The sequence below is a fragment of the Sorex araneus genome, chromosome 5 (genome assembly GCF_027595985.1).
Source record: "Sorex araneus isolate mSorAra2 chromosome 5, mSorAra2.pri, whole genome shotgun sequence".
NCBI classification, from domain to species: Eukaryota; Metazoa; Chordata; class Mammalia; order Eulipotyphla; family Soricidae; genus Sorex; species Sorex araneus.
The window spans coordinates 1,115,783-1,131,563 of NC_073306.1; the positions used below are offsets into that span (position 1 = coordinate 1,115,783).

The following is a 15,781-nucleotide window of genomic DNA, read 5'->3' on the forward strand; positions in this document are numbered from 1 at the left end:
TGCCCCGCCCGCCTCCCACGTGGTGGCCTGGGGCAGGAGAGGCCGGGAGCTGCTGCCCTCACTCCGGGGACCCCGGGCCCGGGCCCGGCCACCCTCCCGCCACCCCCTCTGGGCGCTGCGAGTCGGGCAGTTGCTGCCCAGGGAGAGGCGTCTGCGACGCTCCACTGCCAGCCGGACCCCAGTGCTCTGCCCAGGTAGGGGCCCGGGGCCCGTCCGGACGGTCTCGGCCCAGCCGCCACCCTGTTTCCGTCTGTCTAGGTTTCCGTGGGGGGGGGCTCGGGCAGGACTGACACTTGCCCTCAAACCGGGCAGCCCGGCCCGGGGTGCCCTCGCTGTGGTGAGCTCAGCCCTGCCACCGGGGCCCCCAGGGCAGGGGCTGTCCCAGCTGTCCCGCCTCCATCCATGGGGGGTGCTGGAGCCCTGGCGCGGGTGGCCGGGGCGCAGGAGCCTCGCAGTGCTCGGCCAGTCCGGGGCCCCTGAGGTCCGGGGTCCCTGGGCAGAGCCGAGCAAGGACGTGGCTGTGAGCGGGGCTCTCAGGCCCAGGGCGGCCACACTTGGCCAGACCCCTCTCCTGGGGGCTGCCTGGGGGCTCCCCCTGGCCCCAGAAATAGCTGCAGATGTCACCAACGGGTCCCACTCTGAGAGGGCTGGGCCGGGGAGCTGAGTCACCCCGAGAAGGCAGCGGGGCATGAAGCCGGTCAGGGCTGGGTCAGGACCCGCACTTCAACGGCCCGTTGTGGGTGGGGCTGGGCAGAGGCGCGAGCGCGTGCGTGAGCACACACACACATACACACACACACACGTGCACAGGCCCCTGACGTGGAGGCTGTGGCCCTTGCAGTGCAGGTGTCTCTGGGGCTGTCACGGCTGCCCCCCGCGGGCCCCTGCCCCTGTGTGTGGGGGGCATCTTTCTGCCTCTGCTCTTCTGCTGTTGAACCCGAGCCCACCTGGGTCCCTGCCGGCAGCTGTGCCCACAAGGGCCCTGGGAGACGCCGCTGTGCACGGGGTGATTTCTCCGCCCACCTGAGACGCCCCAGGAAGCGCCGCCTTTCTCTGCCCGGCCCGCAGGGACTCGGCAGCCCTGGGTGCCCGCGTGGTCAGTCGGCGTGTGGTGGGGCCAGTGCTTCTCGGCCCACCTGCTGCTGGCCACGCACCCTCTCTGAGTGACCTCTCCGGGCAAGGGGGCCGTCAAGCCGGGCACGGCTGACCCGCCAGGGCCCTCTGGCCGCCCGAGGTGGCCTGGCCTGAGGCAGTGGGCACCAGGGCCCACTCAGCACTGGCCGTGCTGTCCCTCCCCGCTGCGGTGGGCAGGTCTGGGCCTGTCTACTCGGGCACTGCCCGGCTGTGGCCAAGCGGATTCCCACGGCCCCTGGCCCAGGGCCCAGAGGCGCGCCCAGGGGACGCCCAGGAAGGCTCCGCTTTCCCCGCCCCCACCGTCCCGGCCAGGGTGTCCACCCGCGCCTCGTGGCCTCTGTGAGGGCGCAGGGCACAACTCACGTGCCCAGGAGGGGGTGACGGGGTTGGGCCCCAGCGCATCCGTGCCCGCTGACACAGCCCCTGAGGATGACGCTGTCCGGCCCGGCTCAGCGAGCATCACCCCCTCCCCGCTGGGGGCGGCCTCGGTGCCCCGGGAAGAGGAGGGTTCCCCCAGTGCTCACTGTCCCCTCCCTGCAGAGCGGGTGCCCTCGGGGACAAGCGGGCAGGATGACCCAGACGCCCCCCGCCGACGAGGGAGCCACGTTCGAGCACCTCTGGAACTCTCTGTGAGTGGCCGGGGCGGGCTGTGTGCGGGGTGCGGGGCGCGGGCGGGCGGGGCTGACGGCGACACCCTCCCAGGGAGCCGGACAGCACCTACTTCGACCTGCCAGAGCCGAGCCGGGCCAGAGGCCAGGCGGGCGCCGGGGACAGCCTGCACACCTTCCACATGCAGCCCGTGAGCGCGCCGGCCATGGTGAGTCGGGGGGGGGGGGCAGGGCTGAGGGGGGGCGGGGCAGATGGGGAGGACCAGCGGGAGGACCTGCGGCTGGCTGGGCGTCTCCCCTCGGTCCCTGCCCGAGGTCCGTGTGTCTCTCCCGGGCCTGGGTTCTCACACGGTGGCAAAAAGGACCCCAGGAAGCTGCCCACGCTGCCCGGGGGCGGATCGCGACTGCCCCCTGACTGCCCACGCCTGGTGCTGACCCGCCGGGCCAAGGGACTGAGTCCCCCAGTGGAGGCCCCAGACAGAACACGTGGCCCAAGAGGCTGCTGGGCTCTGCGGAGCATGGGGGACGCTGAGCCCCTCTCTTCTGGCGTCCGGGGGCCCCAGCTGGGCCAGGAGAGCCCCAGCATGGCCCGTTCCGGACACCACGCGTCCTCCTCACTGGCCCAGCTCTGTTCCCTGCGGGGTTGGCCAGGGCTGGGGTGCTGGGCCCCGAGACTCCTCCTCGGGCTGGCTCTGGGGTGAGGCGCTGGCCCGACCCACCCTGGCCTGTCTCTGCTCGGCAGAGTCGGGGGACACAGCCCCCCGCAACGCAGGCCATGGGAACTGAGGACGGGGGTCCTGGAAGGTTCCCGCTCTGCCCGCTGCTCCTCCCCGTCATCCCTGCCACCTGGGGCTGTGAAGGCTGCTGGGACCGGCCAGGATTGCGCCTGTGGTCAGGGCGGAGGCGGGGCTGTGCCTGTCTGGGGCGCGGGGGTCAGACAGTCTGTGGGGGCAGGGGTGGGGACCTGTGTGTCCCACCTGGGCCGCGGTGGCCTGGGGTGTGAGGTGGGTGCAGCTGAGGAAATCCTCAGAGCAGACTGCGGGGGAGGGGGAGGGGGCGATCCTCGAGCGACGGCCACTGCAGGCTAAAGGCGACCGGCAGGGCCAGCACTGGGTGTCGCGCCTGGCTGCCCCCAGAGTCACTGTCCCCCCAGAGTCACCCCCCACCTCTGCAAGAGGAGCCTGGGGAAGCCTGGGGGTCCGATCCCCGAGATGCATCGGTGTCTCCGAACAGCAGCGGGCTGGGAGGCGGCCGCGGGGTGTCCTGGGCCTCAGAGTGGCCCACCCGAGACCCCCCGGTACAGTCCTCCTAGCCTGGACACGCTAGCGACACCCTCAGGGGCTCAACACGGGCACAGCTACCCCTGAGCCCCTCGAAGGGCCCCTCTGCACGGGGCCTGGGCTGGCACCTGTCTCCCTCCCCACCTGTGGGTGGGGTCCACCCAGCTTCCTCCCCAGTCCCAGCCCAGGCTCCACCAGGGGCCGGCCGGGTGGACCCTGTCTCTGGGCTCAGTCCCCAGCTGTCACCCGTCTCCGGGCTCCCCAAGAGCCCCAGGGCACCTCTGTCACCGCTCAGCCCTGGGGACAGCTCCGCCACCCTCCCGGGCCCCCGCTGGGAGCGGCCTGGCCTGCGGGTGACTCGAGAGCCCCTGTGGCCCCCTAGCCCACTGGGGGCCTGCAGGAGAAGCGGGTGGAGCCGTGCCGGGGGCGGGCACTGCCCCCTCCCCAGGCGGTGGCGCTGCGGCCGGCACAGCCGCGGGCAAGCTGAGGCGTGCCCGGCGCAGAGCAGGCAGGAGGGGGGGCGCGTTTTGTTGTTAGAAGCAGGAGCAGAACCGGGCTGGGGAGAGCGCCAGGCAGCGGCACACGTGCGGGAGCATCCGCGGCGCCCGCGCCTCTGGGGCACCCAGACCCATGCCTCGCCCGGCGGCACGCCACCATGCTGTACGTGAGTGACCCCACACAGCGCTTCTCCACGGTAGGTGGCCGCGGCATGCGGGACGCTGGTCCCCACAGCCCGGGTCGCGGTGCCTGTGGGTGCCAGTGAGCGGGGCAGACGCGGGTGCAGCATCCCTCGGGGGCAGGACCTGGCGCTAGGGGAGGGTGGGCGTCTTTGGGGCAGCCCCGCCCCGCTCCCTGCCCAGTGCTCAGGGTCCCTAGGGGCTCCCGCCTCAGGGCTGGGAAGTAGCTGCCCCCCAGGACACCCACAGGGCAGGGTGGGACAAGGACAGAGCACCTTGCAGTGAGCCTTGGTCTGGCCGCACCCCTAAACGAGCAGGTCCGGCGGCCGCAGCTGCCCAGGCCACTCGTTCCCTGTGGGGTCCAGGCAGCCGGCGCGCGGACAGGTGTCAGGCTGCACGCAGGCTCCGTGTGCCGGACGGGCAGGCGTGTGTGTGCACCTGTGTGTGCAGGGAGGTAGCAGGGGTGCGTATGCGCCTGTGTATGTGGGGGCGGGGTATGGGTGTGTGCGCCTGTGTATGTGGGGACGGGTCAGGGGTGTGGGGGCGGGGCAGGGGTGCTTGTGCACCTGTGCGGGGGGAGATGTGTGCACACACACAAGCAGGAGTGGGTGTGCGCAGCTGGAACTTCAGGCGTGTGTGGGTGTCCAGGGGCGTGTGTGGGCTCGCCCACGCAGACAGAGGCGTCCATGGCCGTGAGCAGTGTGTGCAGTGTCCCTGTGCCCGTGTCTGGAGGTGGACACCTGCCCGAGGCCCAGGCCCCGAGGGGGTCGGCTCCATGCGCCCCGGCACCAGGCGAGGTGCGTCTCTCTCAGGCTCCTGTGTCCAGAGACACGGGGCTGGGGGGAGGCGCTCCAGCCCCAGGCTCCAGGCAACGCACATGGGACCGGGGGCCCTCAGGTGGCGGTGCCCGGGCTACCGTAGAGCTGGCACCAGGCTGGCAGCGATGGTCTGTGCAGGGGCGGGTGCTGGTGGGATGGGGGCTGAGCGGGTCTTGCTGGCTGTGAAGCTTCAGGCTTTGTTCAGCTCGAGGGAGGCCCAGACAACTTCCCAGGGACAAGGGGTCTGGGTGATGCTGGCTGAGCACCGCGAGAATGCGGGGGTCGCACCCCCAGAGGGAGGTCAGGTCTGGGTCATCGACTGGGCTGGCCTGGAGCTGGGCTCCCCCGTCTGGAGCTCTAGCCGGTGTCTCAGCGCAGCGTGGGGCCCTGGGGGCTGGGGACAGCTCTCTGGCATCTGGGGGCCCTTGCCCAGGTGTCACCCACCCCCCAGCTCCAGGGATAAGGGGGGTCCGGAGAGCTTGGCCTGGGCTCCCCCTCTGCCATCCACACACACCGGTGGGAAGGCAGCAAGGACGCCCGTGCCCCTGGAGCGGGAGGTGCCCAAGCCAGTGGTGGGCATCAGGAAGTGCCCGGGGAATCGGGACGAGGCTGCAGTGCAGGGAGCGGCCACAGGAGGGCAGCAAGGGGCGCGGCCCTGGAGAGGTGCAGGCGGCCAGGTGGGGGTGCTGCAGTCCGTGGCTGGACGGCAGGGGCCGCAGGGCGCCAGCTTTGGAGCCCCGATGGGCCACTATAGGAGAGCCTGGGGTGACATGCTGGAGAGTGGGGTACGTGTGAGCTTGCAGTCCCCGACCTTGTCTGCGTGTCCCCACCGTGTCCCTGCTAGGACCCAGAAACCCGCCTTGGGGGCTGGCTGGGCCCAGGCCTCCTGCTCGGACCCCAGCCTCCCTGCGGCTCTTCCTCCACCATCGGGGGCCCCGCAGCACCGCCCGGTCGGCCCCTGCGGTTAGACAGACCCGGTGGGGCCGCCAGGTAGGGGCCAAGGGTGCTGGGGGGGAGCGGCCGGCCCGTCCTAGCGCTGCCTGGTGCCGGCTCCGTCCCCTCGGAGTGTGCGGTGGCTGGTGTGCAGGTGGTAGGAGCCTCCCACCCGTGCACACACACGCCTGGACCCCAAGGTGCGGAAAGTTCCACACGGCCCCGCGTCGGATTGGGCAAGGCCCGGCTCGCGGGTGAGTGTGAGGCGCATATTTGCAGGGGCAGGAGCCGCCGACGCATGTCGGAGCTTGTCGGCATTTCCATCCGTTTAATCACAGCCGCGCAGATACCGCGGGGAATACCAGCGGGACGGAGGGCTCGCCGGTACGGTGCTCGGCGCTCTCTTCCCCTGGGTGAGGCCGCGCCAGGCCTGGACCTGCCCGATGCCATGCGCGGACTCACTCCATCACTCCCTGTGGAGCGTCCAGCCCTGCTGGACACCCGCCGGCCGGCCCGGGGCGCCTTGGACTGTCCTCCGGGGGGTTCCCACACACTGCGTGTTAGTATCAGACACGCAACCGCACCCCGCAAGGAGACCCACGCATGTCCGCCAGGAAACCACGGCCGGCAGCCTTCACTCCGTTTCCCACAGGGAGCCTGTCCCGCCCGACTGACGAGAGGGGCGCTGGGTGCCCGGACAGGAGGCAACAAGCCCCCGCCCGGGGTGGGCCCTCAGGGTGCCCAGGAGAGGGAGTGGGCTGGGGGGAGAGCGGTGGGCTAGCGCACCGAGCCGTGGGCCCGAGGGACACGTCTGCCGGCCCATGGAGGGGACTTTCTGCCTCTCTGAGGTCCCCGCAGGGACTGGCCCCTTTTCCCTCCAGTGAGGGGTCACGAGCTCACGGAAGGAAAGTGCCAAGGGCTGGGAACACAGGGAAGTGATGCCCTCCTGGGGGCAGCTGGGATTCTAGAAGCTTCTCTCCCAAGCCAGCAGGCCCGTCACTGGACAGCTGGGGGTCGAGAGCTGGGTGTCCCCTGACCTGGGCCTCCTTCACATGTGCCCACCGTCTGCCGCAGCACCCCTCCTGTACGCTGTCCCTGCTGCACGGGGGCGGGGGTGCATGGTAGATCCAGCGAGAGCTTTCCAGAACGTTCTCTGGGACACTGAAGTAGCACTAGGGAGAGGAAAGGGCACAGGCCACCCACGGTGCCAGACGAGGGGACGGTGGTGGGGCCGGCAGCCCTGGCCTCGGAGAAGCATGGCGGGAGCGCGCAGCCAGGACGCCTCTCTCACTCCCGCTCAGCCGTCACCCACTGGGCGCCCCCCAGCCCCGCCTCTGCTCCGCGCAGTGAGACGAGGGGGCAGCACAGGCCCCTCGATCTCTGGCATGGCGGGTTCGCACCCTCCTGGCGGGTGTGGGAGATGGGGGGGCCTGCAGGCCCTCTCCAAGGGCAGGCCAGGGAAGTGGGGAGACTCGGGCAGTCAGGGTGCGGGGGCCGGTGCACGGGTGTGCGTCTGCTGGTGACGGCGGGGGAGGGGGAGGCAGCCCGGAGCATGGGGACTGCTGGGGCAGGCCTGGGAGGTTGCTGGGAGGAGGTGGTCTGCACAGAGGGATGCTCGGGGTGGGGGCACGATGTGCCGGGGGGGCCAGGGGCTCCCCACAGGGTACAGGGCCTCTGGGCTGGGTGTGAGCTCCACTGGCCCGCCGGGAGACTGGACGGGTGACCTCTGGTCCTCAGGGCCCTTCTCCACGGGTCAGCTGCAGCAGTTCGGGGTGGTGTCCCGGGCGCCATGCAGACCCCCTGAGGCCCCCAGCATTCAGGCCGAGGAGCTCCGGAGGCCGGCCCACTCCCCTCAGCTGGGCTCCAGCCTGCACGTTGTGGCCCGCAGGGAGACAGGGGTGACCCCTGGGGTGTCCCTGGGGTTCTGGAGAACGCGGCCAGGCCGGCTCCCAGGGGAGGGGGTTGCCTGGGCCGTTGCTCCCGCAGGGAGGCCACCCCGGCTGCCTGCTGCCTGCCTGGGTCATGCCCAGAGCCCCGGCACATGTGGGCACATGTGGGCACATGTGGGCTGCCTGGGGCCGGGCGTGTCCAATCAACCCTCTCGGGAGCTCTTTCTGAAAGCAAAACAAACCCAAAAAGTCCTGCTTCTGCCTGCGTGCCTCCCTGCTGCCAAGCGGGTCCCCTCCGCTTCCGGGCCTCACTCGGGTGGGACCCCACCCTCTCCCAAGACCCCCACACCGGCCTCTGCCACCAGTCTGGCCTGCAGGGGTCCGGGCTCCTGCAGCAAGGGGCCCAGGGCACGCTGTGGGGTCAGGCAGAGCACACGCTCATTCACGGGGTTCACACAGCACAACCCCAGCGAGGCCGACGGGAAGGTCTGCCACATGGGGGGGCTGGTGGGGGCCGACTCACAGCGCCCCGCACCCCACAGGACGAGCATCCCAGAGCTGGGCAGCAGCGTCCACAGAGGCAGGGGCCCCGCTGCCCCCCTGCCCTGAGGTCGCTCGACCCGTGGGGGGCAGCACAGAAGGTCGCTGCGGCCCCCTGCTGAGCTCGGTCCCCCTGCGTCCTCGGGGCTGCGCCTCAGATCCTATCAGCGCACCCCGGTTCCCTGACTCATCCCCTGGCACCCGCTATGGGCCTGCAAGAATGTGGACAAGTTAAAATCTGAACAGCACCTCGCGCAGGGCTGCCCGCTGCTCCGTGCTCAGAGCAGGGGCTGTGGCCAGGCGGAGGCCAGCCCGGGGTGGCAGCCAGCCTCGGGAGACCCCACCACTGGGAGAGGCATTCTGAGGCCAGGTGGGGCTGGCCCCTCTCCGGGACTCCCAGTCTCTTCTGTACTGCGAGGGGCTGCCTGCTCCCCCTCCCCCGCCCCGTCCGCCACCAGCTACTCCCCCCCCATCCGGCACCACCATCCAGCCCCTCAGCCTCCTACCTGCCTACCCATCCGTCCGTCCGCTTGTCCCCATGTCTATTCGCCTACATACCCCCATCCCCCACATGACCATATTCGTCTACATACCCCACCGCCCCCATCTGTCCATCCACCCTCTGCCCATCACCCACCATTCACCCCTCCCCAGCACCCCATCCCCCATCATCCGTGCCCCCACACCCGTCCCAAGGAACGCTCCCCGGGCCCCGAGAGGGAACTGCCTCCCCCAGCAGCAGCGAAGCCCCTGGCACTAGACGGTCCGAGGACAGGGGGAACCGGCCGCATGAGTCGCCGCATTTTCTAGGTGACACATTTGAACCGGGTGAAACGGGCGGAAGCAGCGCTCTCGGGCCTCGCCCTGGTCATGGCCCTGCGCCATCTGCCTGCGTGCACGTGGGGTTCCACTGACCATCCCGCCCGTGAATTTCTGGAGTGTCTGCCCTCGCCTCACTGTGCTTCCCGCCACCTCGGAGAGTCCGTGTGGGGGGCCCAGGCACCCGGAAACTGGACCCCCAGAGGCAGTTTCATGGGATGGGGAGACCAGAGCCGAGAGGCGGTTGGGGCCGCCAGGGTGGGCAAGGCTGAAGCGAGCGGCCAGCTGCAGCGGGGCCGTGGCACTCGGCCGCTGCCCTCTCACAGAGGCGCCGTGTCTGTCCCAGCTGTGCCCCGTGGAGGCTGCATCAGGGTGCTGAAACCCACAACTCTCGGGGTAGAGTGGCAGGTATGTCCCAGTCTTGGGGGCTGGTTCCATCCTAAGCACAGTTCGTGGGTCGCCACCCCACTCACCTGACCCGGACAAGCAACATCTGGCGGTAGTCAGAGGCTAGTGGCATGGGGACACTTGTCACCAGAGGACTGCATCACCCTGAGCCCTGTCCTGTGTGTGCGGCAGGGGAATCCCTAACAGTGAGGTGGGGGTCCCACGGCCGCCACACCCACGGCTCTGGGCGTGCCCCAAGGGCTGGTCACTCAGCCTGTCTGCCCAATGGGCAAAGCTGGGGGACAGTGTCGCCATTCCCTGTGCCCGGCCTGCACTTTCTCAGCTGCAGCACGGGCCGGCTCTCCTGGCCCCCGAGAGCAGTGGACCCCCTATGACTGGCTGGTGGAGGGGGGCTCCTTCCCCAGCCCTCTGCCTGCTGCCACCCTCCCAGGGCACCCCAGACTTGGAACCTCCACAGGAGCAAGCCACACCCCCCGTGCCTCAGTTTCCTCATCTGTAAAGGCAGGGCGGTGGCTGGGCGAGGGGGCTGCCTGATGGACACCGCAGCCTGAAGCCCCCCACAGCAGTTTCCATGGCACACCCCCTTCTGCCCCCACTGGGGGCGTGGGGGCGAGGAAAGGGCCACTCCCTCCCTGGGGGCTGGGGCTTCCTGGGGGAGGGGCAGGAGAGCCGCAGGGGGCCTTCCGATGGGGCTCACTGAGCCTCGCACACCCCGCGCCCCTGCCTCGGGCCTGGGGGACCCCGGCCGGGTCTCCCACACGTGTCCCGGAGAGGCGGCCGTGTGCAGTGTGGGCGGGTGGGCTGCAGCGGGCGCCCGATCCCTGCCGGGCAGGTGAAGGTGCCGGAGCCTGCCGGGCGGGGCCGGGCCCTTTAAGGCTCCTGTAACAGGACACCTGCCCCAGCCCCTGACGCGCCCGCCCTCCCGCCAGTCCCAGTTCGATTTGCTGAGCAGCACCATGGACCAGATGAGCAGCCGCGCGGCCTCGGCCAGCCCCTACACCCCGGAGCACGCGGCCAGCGTGCCCACCCACTCGCCCTACGCGCAGCCCAGCTCCACCTTCGACACCATGTCGCCGGCACCCGTCATCCCGTCCAACGCCGACTACCCCGGCCCCCACCACTTCGAGGTCACCTTCCAGCAATCCAGCACGGCCAAGTCGGCCACCTGGACGGTGAGTGCCGGGGCACGTCCGGGGGGCCAGGGCTGCGGCCAGGGCTGTGGAGTGCAAGGGTTCACTGCCGGCTGGGGGACGGTCTGGGCGTGCCCACCCTTCAGACGGGCAGGTGCGTAGCCCGAGCTGGTCAGCCTCGAGTGCTGCCCAGGAGGGACTGGTCTCAGGAGCTCTCTTCTGGGCGGGGCTCTACTTCGGGGACAGTGGTGCGGGATGGGGGGTGACAGGACCAAGGGGGCTCTGTGGGCAGGTGGGGGGCAGGTGGCTGGGTGTCCGGGGACTGTCCTTGCCTGTCCTCAGCTGGGCTGAGCGGTGAGGGATGGAGCCCCGAAAGCCTGGCCCTTGGGAGCTGTTGCGAGTTGGGGCTGTGACACCAGGACCCTCTGCCAGCCTGCAGTCAGGACGGGGCAGGGGGGAGGGTGCCGGTGCTCAGGTGGGACGCTGGCGTGGGGACTTAGGGTTCCGGCCCCCACTGAGTTCAGATGAGTGCCCCCCCCCAGCAGGCCGTCAGCACCAGCCGATCACCGCAGCTCCCACCTCCTAGCGGGTGCCCGAGCCTGGGCTCTGCCCCTTTAAGCCCGGCCGGCTGGCCAAGCTGCGGTTTTCCCACGCTCCTTTGGGGGCTGGAGGTGGGTGGGACGCAGGTAGCCCTGGGGCATCGTGTGGGTCCTTGGGGCTCCCTGAGCAGGCAGCGGGCCAGGTGCCGGCTTTCCTGGCTGCCGCAGGGCTCCGCACCCCATGCCCAGTGCCCGGTGCCAGGCTCTTCCTGACGGCCCACAGCTGCCGGACGGAGCTTGCACACCCCAGGGAAGGACACCCACTGTCCCGTGGTCCAGGTCCTGTGCCCACTTCCTCTCGGCCGCTGCAGGAGGGGCTGGCGGCCCCTCCCGAGGAGACCTGCCCCCCAGGAAGAGAGACACAGGCTGCTGCCCCTCAGGGGTCTCATGGGGTGGTCGCCCAAGATGCAGACACACCACCTTGCCACATGGGGGGCAAGGGGGGCTCCGCTCTGCCCAGTGCCCCTGTCCCCGCGGCTCCGAGCTGCCTCCTGCCCGTGTGGAGCCCGCGGGGGCAGCAGGAGGAGTGTGTGTGTGTGTGTGTGTGTGTGTGCGCGCGTACGTGCATGTGTGCGTGTGTATGTGTGTGCGTGTGTCCCCTCGGCAGCGTGGGGGAAGCAAACACTGGGAATGAGTCTTTGGCGCCTGCTGCCGGGAGCAGCCCCTGCAGGCTTCCTGCCCTGCCAGGGGGTGGGGGTGGGGTCGACCTCAGCTCCCTGCTTGGGGTCCAGCTGTGCGGCTGCTGCCTGGGCTTGTTGCTGGACCCCTGAGACTCGCTGTGTGCGACCCCCGCCAGGCCAGCCCGCTGGTAACTGGTAGATAATTCCCATCTTTCTCACATGCACTTCTGGACCATCCACCACCTCCCGTCTCGCTCAGGACAAGCCTCTCGCCAGCCCCAGTGACCACAGCTGTTAATGGGCCTCGGCCTGTGCCCACCCGTCCGCGTCCCCAGCAGCCCCCGCCTGCAGCCCTGCGCCTTCAGTCTCAGTCACCCACTGCGCACAGCACATTCGGGCCACAGTGCAGGCACAGACACACGCACAGCACCACATGCACACATGTGCCCACATCCCATATGCGAGCTCACAAACATGCATGCATGCACACACATGTGCACACACACCTGCAGGTGTCCCCAGGTTGCTGTCCAGGATTTGGTGAGTCAGTGGGGGAGGGGGTTCCAGCTGCAGCCAGAGAAAAATCTGATGGAACTGGGGCGGGACAGATGGGGGGTTCGGTGGACCGGGGACTGGGCAGATGGGGGAGTCCGAGACAGAACTGGGGGCGGGGGGCTCTGTACAGTGAGACCCTGCGCCGGGTCTATTTCCCGATCTGCCCCGGGACCTCTCAGAACAGGGTCAGGTGCTGGCCCCAGGGGCAGAGCCTGGCCAAGGACGGGGGCTGCCGGGCCTCTGTCCCTGCGACACTGATCCCGCAGTGGGGCCGGGGCCATTGATGGTTTCTGGGGGCTGGGAGAGGGCTGCGGGTCAGACAGGAAGGCTGGGTCAGGGTGAGCAGTGGGCAGGGAGGGTGTGCGTGGTGCTGGCACAGACCCGCGGGGCAGGGGGGTCGGTCCCGGTCTGTCTGTCCGGGCTGGCCGCCTCGGGAGAATGAGGCTGAGTCAACGCAGATGGATTTGGGAGAAACTTTCCAGCCCCTCGGAGGTGTGTGAGCAGGAATATAATAGTGGAGGTGTCCCAACACGACCGAGGGATCAATTGCGTTATCCTAAAAGTTTATGGAATGCATACGTGGAAATAATACCTTTCCTGGCACCAGACGCAATTATGCAGTTACGCCGCACGGAGCGAACATGCCGATCGCGGAGACAGACATGGGTCAATCGGGAACATCCTTGTGCCCATGTCCCGGCCAGCTGGCGCCCCTGGACCAGGAGGTCACAGAACCTGGGCTTTAGGACCCAGCCCTAAGCCCCACTGCCAAGGGGTGCACGTGGGCTGCCCCCGCCTCCTGCCACTTGGGTGCGTGCAGGGAGGGGCCCGTTGGTGACCCCAGGGCCAGTTTGCCTGGTGGCCTGGCGCTCAGGTGGACAAGTGCTGTGGGCATGGCAGGAAGAACCGTCTCCTGAGTCTTGTCTGTGGGTTCCGGAGAGGTGTGTTGTGTGGGCAGAAGCCCACAGGCACCCCGGAACAGCCCCCCTGAGCCCCGGAGGTACATGGGTGTCAGGGTTCCCACCTGACACCCGTCAAAGGAGCAACTGCTCCTGGCTCCTGGCAGGTTGTGAGGACCCCAGGGAGCCCCGTGGGTGAGAGGGGCGCCACCCCCCAGGTGTCCTGCACCCCGGCGCCCTTGGTCTCTTAGGTGACCGTGACCGTGGGCAGGCTGCTTCCCCCCAGCCCCTTAGGACCTGCACCCCTCACTGATGAATGCCCAGGGACAGGCTGGACCTCTGGGACGGCTGCTGCCTTGGCCTGGGCCGGGGCCCCCGGTCACTCGCGGGGTCCTCCTGGGCTGCAGCATGGCTGAGGACTGTGCGGGTGACTGAGCCTCCGGGATCCAAACAGGGGTGTCCTGTGGCCAGTGTTGTGGGGTCTGCTTTGAGGTTCGCTCTGAGTCCAGACTCAAGGTCGAGTTCCCAGCCCCCGGCAAGACCCAAGGCTACCCTGCTTGGGTCTCAGAGGGGCCTGGGGGGCCCCTGGAGGTGGCAGGGAGCGGCCAGGGCCCAGGGTCCCTTCCCTCTATGCCTCGGGAGCTGCTCTCCCTGGCCCCTGCTCCAGCTGGAGGAGACCCTAATGTGAAGGGGTTTGGTGGGCACGTGAACTCCCACCACGCTTTCAGAGCCGGGGGCGGGGGGCAGGCAGGCCTTTGCCCTCGCCCCGCAGAGCGCCAGGCCACACGTGCCCACCCGCACATGCGGGCGCTAGCCCCCTACTGCCAGAGAAGCTGGCAGGAGCCTTGGTGAGGGGCTGGGCCCCGCAGGTGGGAGGGGAGGCGAGAGGCAGGGGTCTTGCTGGGGCTGAGAGCCGGGACGGCTGTCCCCACGCCCCTGCCCGCTGTCGCCAGTGCAGCCGAGAGGCCTCTGGACACTCCCGAAGCCCCAGGCCGCTCACCCTCCCCTGGGCCAGGCAGTTCGCGGCCTGGCTCCCAACCCGCGTGCTGGGGCCTCGCCAGCACTTTCTCCACGAGCCTGAGGCCACGGGAGACGCAGCCAGGGTGGCTGCGGGACAGAGACCCCACGCCTGGACCCACGGGCGCCCAGTCTAGTGGGGTTCTCACCCGAGGAAGTAGCGACCTTTGGGGACCCCCAGCCCCATGAACCCAGACCTGTCCCACGGCAATACGTCTGGGTCCGGCACGAGCCCGGAGGGAGGGATCCAGGAGGGCCCGGGAGTGTCCCTCCAGCCTGCAGACCCCACTGACACTTAGGTAAAAGGACAAGAGGGGTTCAGGTGCCTCTCTGGGACAAGGGGGGCCTGGCAGTTCGTGGAAGTGAAGCTGGGGATGGCGGGACCGGACAGGACAGGGCGTCAGGGCGCCGTGCCTCACCTCCCCTCCACCCTGCACAGCCTCTACCTTTGCTGTGTCCTGTCACCTCTGCCCAGGCCCAGGAGGGGGTCCCTGTTCAGGGTCTGGCTTGGGGGGTGGGAAGCCTATGCCAGCCCCCCCCCCCACCCCTGATGGTCTTGGGGCCAGCCGCCCGCCCCTGTGCCCTGCTCTCGGGCATCCAGCCTGCATGGGGAAGGGGTGTCTGCCCCAGGGCCCCGGCGGGCTCGGCTGGGTCCTGTGAGGGCGCTCCTGCTCTCCAGGTGCCTGACGGAGGCAGGCGAGGGTGACAGTGTCCCCGATGCTGGTGACACCAGCTGGCTCTGAGCATCTCCCGCACCAGGTCAGGACAGGCTGAGCCCCAAGGAGGCCAGGAGCCGGGAAGGGAAGGACTCGGGGTCTCGGGCAGGTGGGGAATCCAGGTGAGGCGTGAGCACCAGGCACGCACAGAAAGCAGACGAAAGTGGCTCTAAAAGTCATTTACAAAAGAGAAGTTGGGGCGCAAGGCGGCCTTCCCAGTGTCATAGCAGATTCACCCAAGCTGGTTAACGGTATTTGCGGTTTGCAAGACGCTGCATGTCCCTGGGAAATGACAGACAAGTCATTATCACCTCCCGCTCCTCCTGCCCAAACCTGCCGGAGCCGGCACCCAGCTGCCGAGCGAGCGGGTGCAAGGAAATTAACAGCCACCGCGTGCCCGCCGCCCCCGCGCCAGCCCTGCCAGGTCTCCCAGCCAGGCCGGGGCCCATGGAGGACCGGGGGGCTGGTGAGAAGGGGAGGGACGGGCGGGCACGCACGGTGTCTGGGCAGAGCTTTCCGCGAGCAGAAAGATCCGACCGCATCCATCCCGGCGCGGGCAAGTCTGGGCGGGTCCGTGTCAACAGCCAAAGATAAATAAGATTTTATCAGCTCCGAATCTGTTGAGACACATCCATCTAGCGGTTCTGGGGAAGGCGAGGCAGGAGGGCGGGGGCACACGCCCCTCTCCCCAGCCTGAGTCCTGGGAGGAACTGTGGTATTTCAGGCGTCACCTGACACGCCAGGACCCTGGCTGCCCCATACGGCCAGGCTACGCCTTCCCAGGTCCAGCCCCGGTCTGGCTGGAGGGCGGCAATGGGTGTGTCCTCAGCCAGGACACAGTGAAGGACAGTCTTGGCAAGTGGGCCTGGCAGGGTGGCCCCTCCACCCCGGAGCCTGGGAAGACACCCCCCCCCCCCCGCGGCCATGTGCACGGCCCCCCGCTGCCTGCACACCAGCCCCCAGCTCTGGCTTCGGTACCAGGGACAGCGCCGAGCCCGGCGTGGGGGCGGGGCTGTGGGAGCAGGTGTTCTGCGCAGGCGCTCACGGGGCTGGGGTGTCCCCCACTGTCCAGGCCCCAGCGGCACTTCACCAAAGGGCAGGGGCGTGTGGGCGCCTTTGCTCAGCTCCCCACCTCTGTG

The 15,781-nt window shown here is 69.3% G+C and overlaps 1 protein-coding gene across 2 annotated transcripts in view; it reads left to right on the top strand.

The window, feature by feature from the left end:
• TP73 (tumor protein p73) overlaps window positions 1-15,781 on the top strand; it is a 32,466-nt gene that overhangs the window by 9,338 nt on the left and 7,347 nt on the right. Inside the window, exons 2-4 of one of the 2 annotated variants that reach the window (XM_055137787.1) lie at window positions 1,675-1,763; window positions 1,837-1,951; window positions 10,036-10,278. In XM_055137787.1, coding sequence (XP_054993762.1) covers window positions 1,705-1,763; window positions 1,837-1,951; window positions 10,036-10,278 — 417 coding nt within the window. In that variant the 5' untranslated portion in view covers window positions 1,675-1,704. Of the gene's footprint in view, window positions 1-1,674; window positions 1,764-1,836; window positions 1,952-3,584; window positions 3,717-10,035; window positions 10,279-15,781 lie in introns of those variants that run through there. The other variant, XM_055137788.1, reaches the window with a different exon arrangement.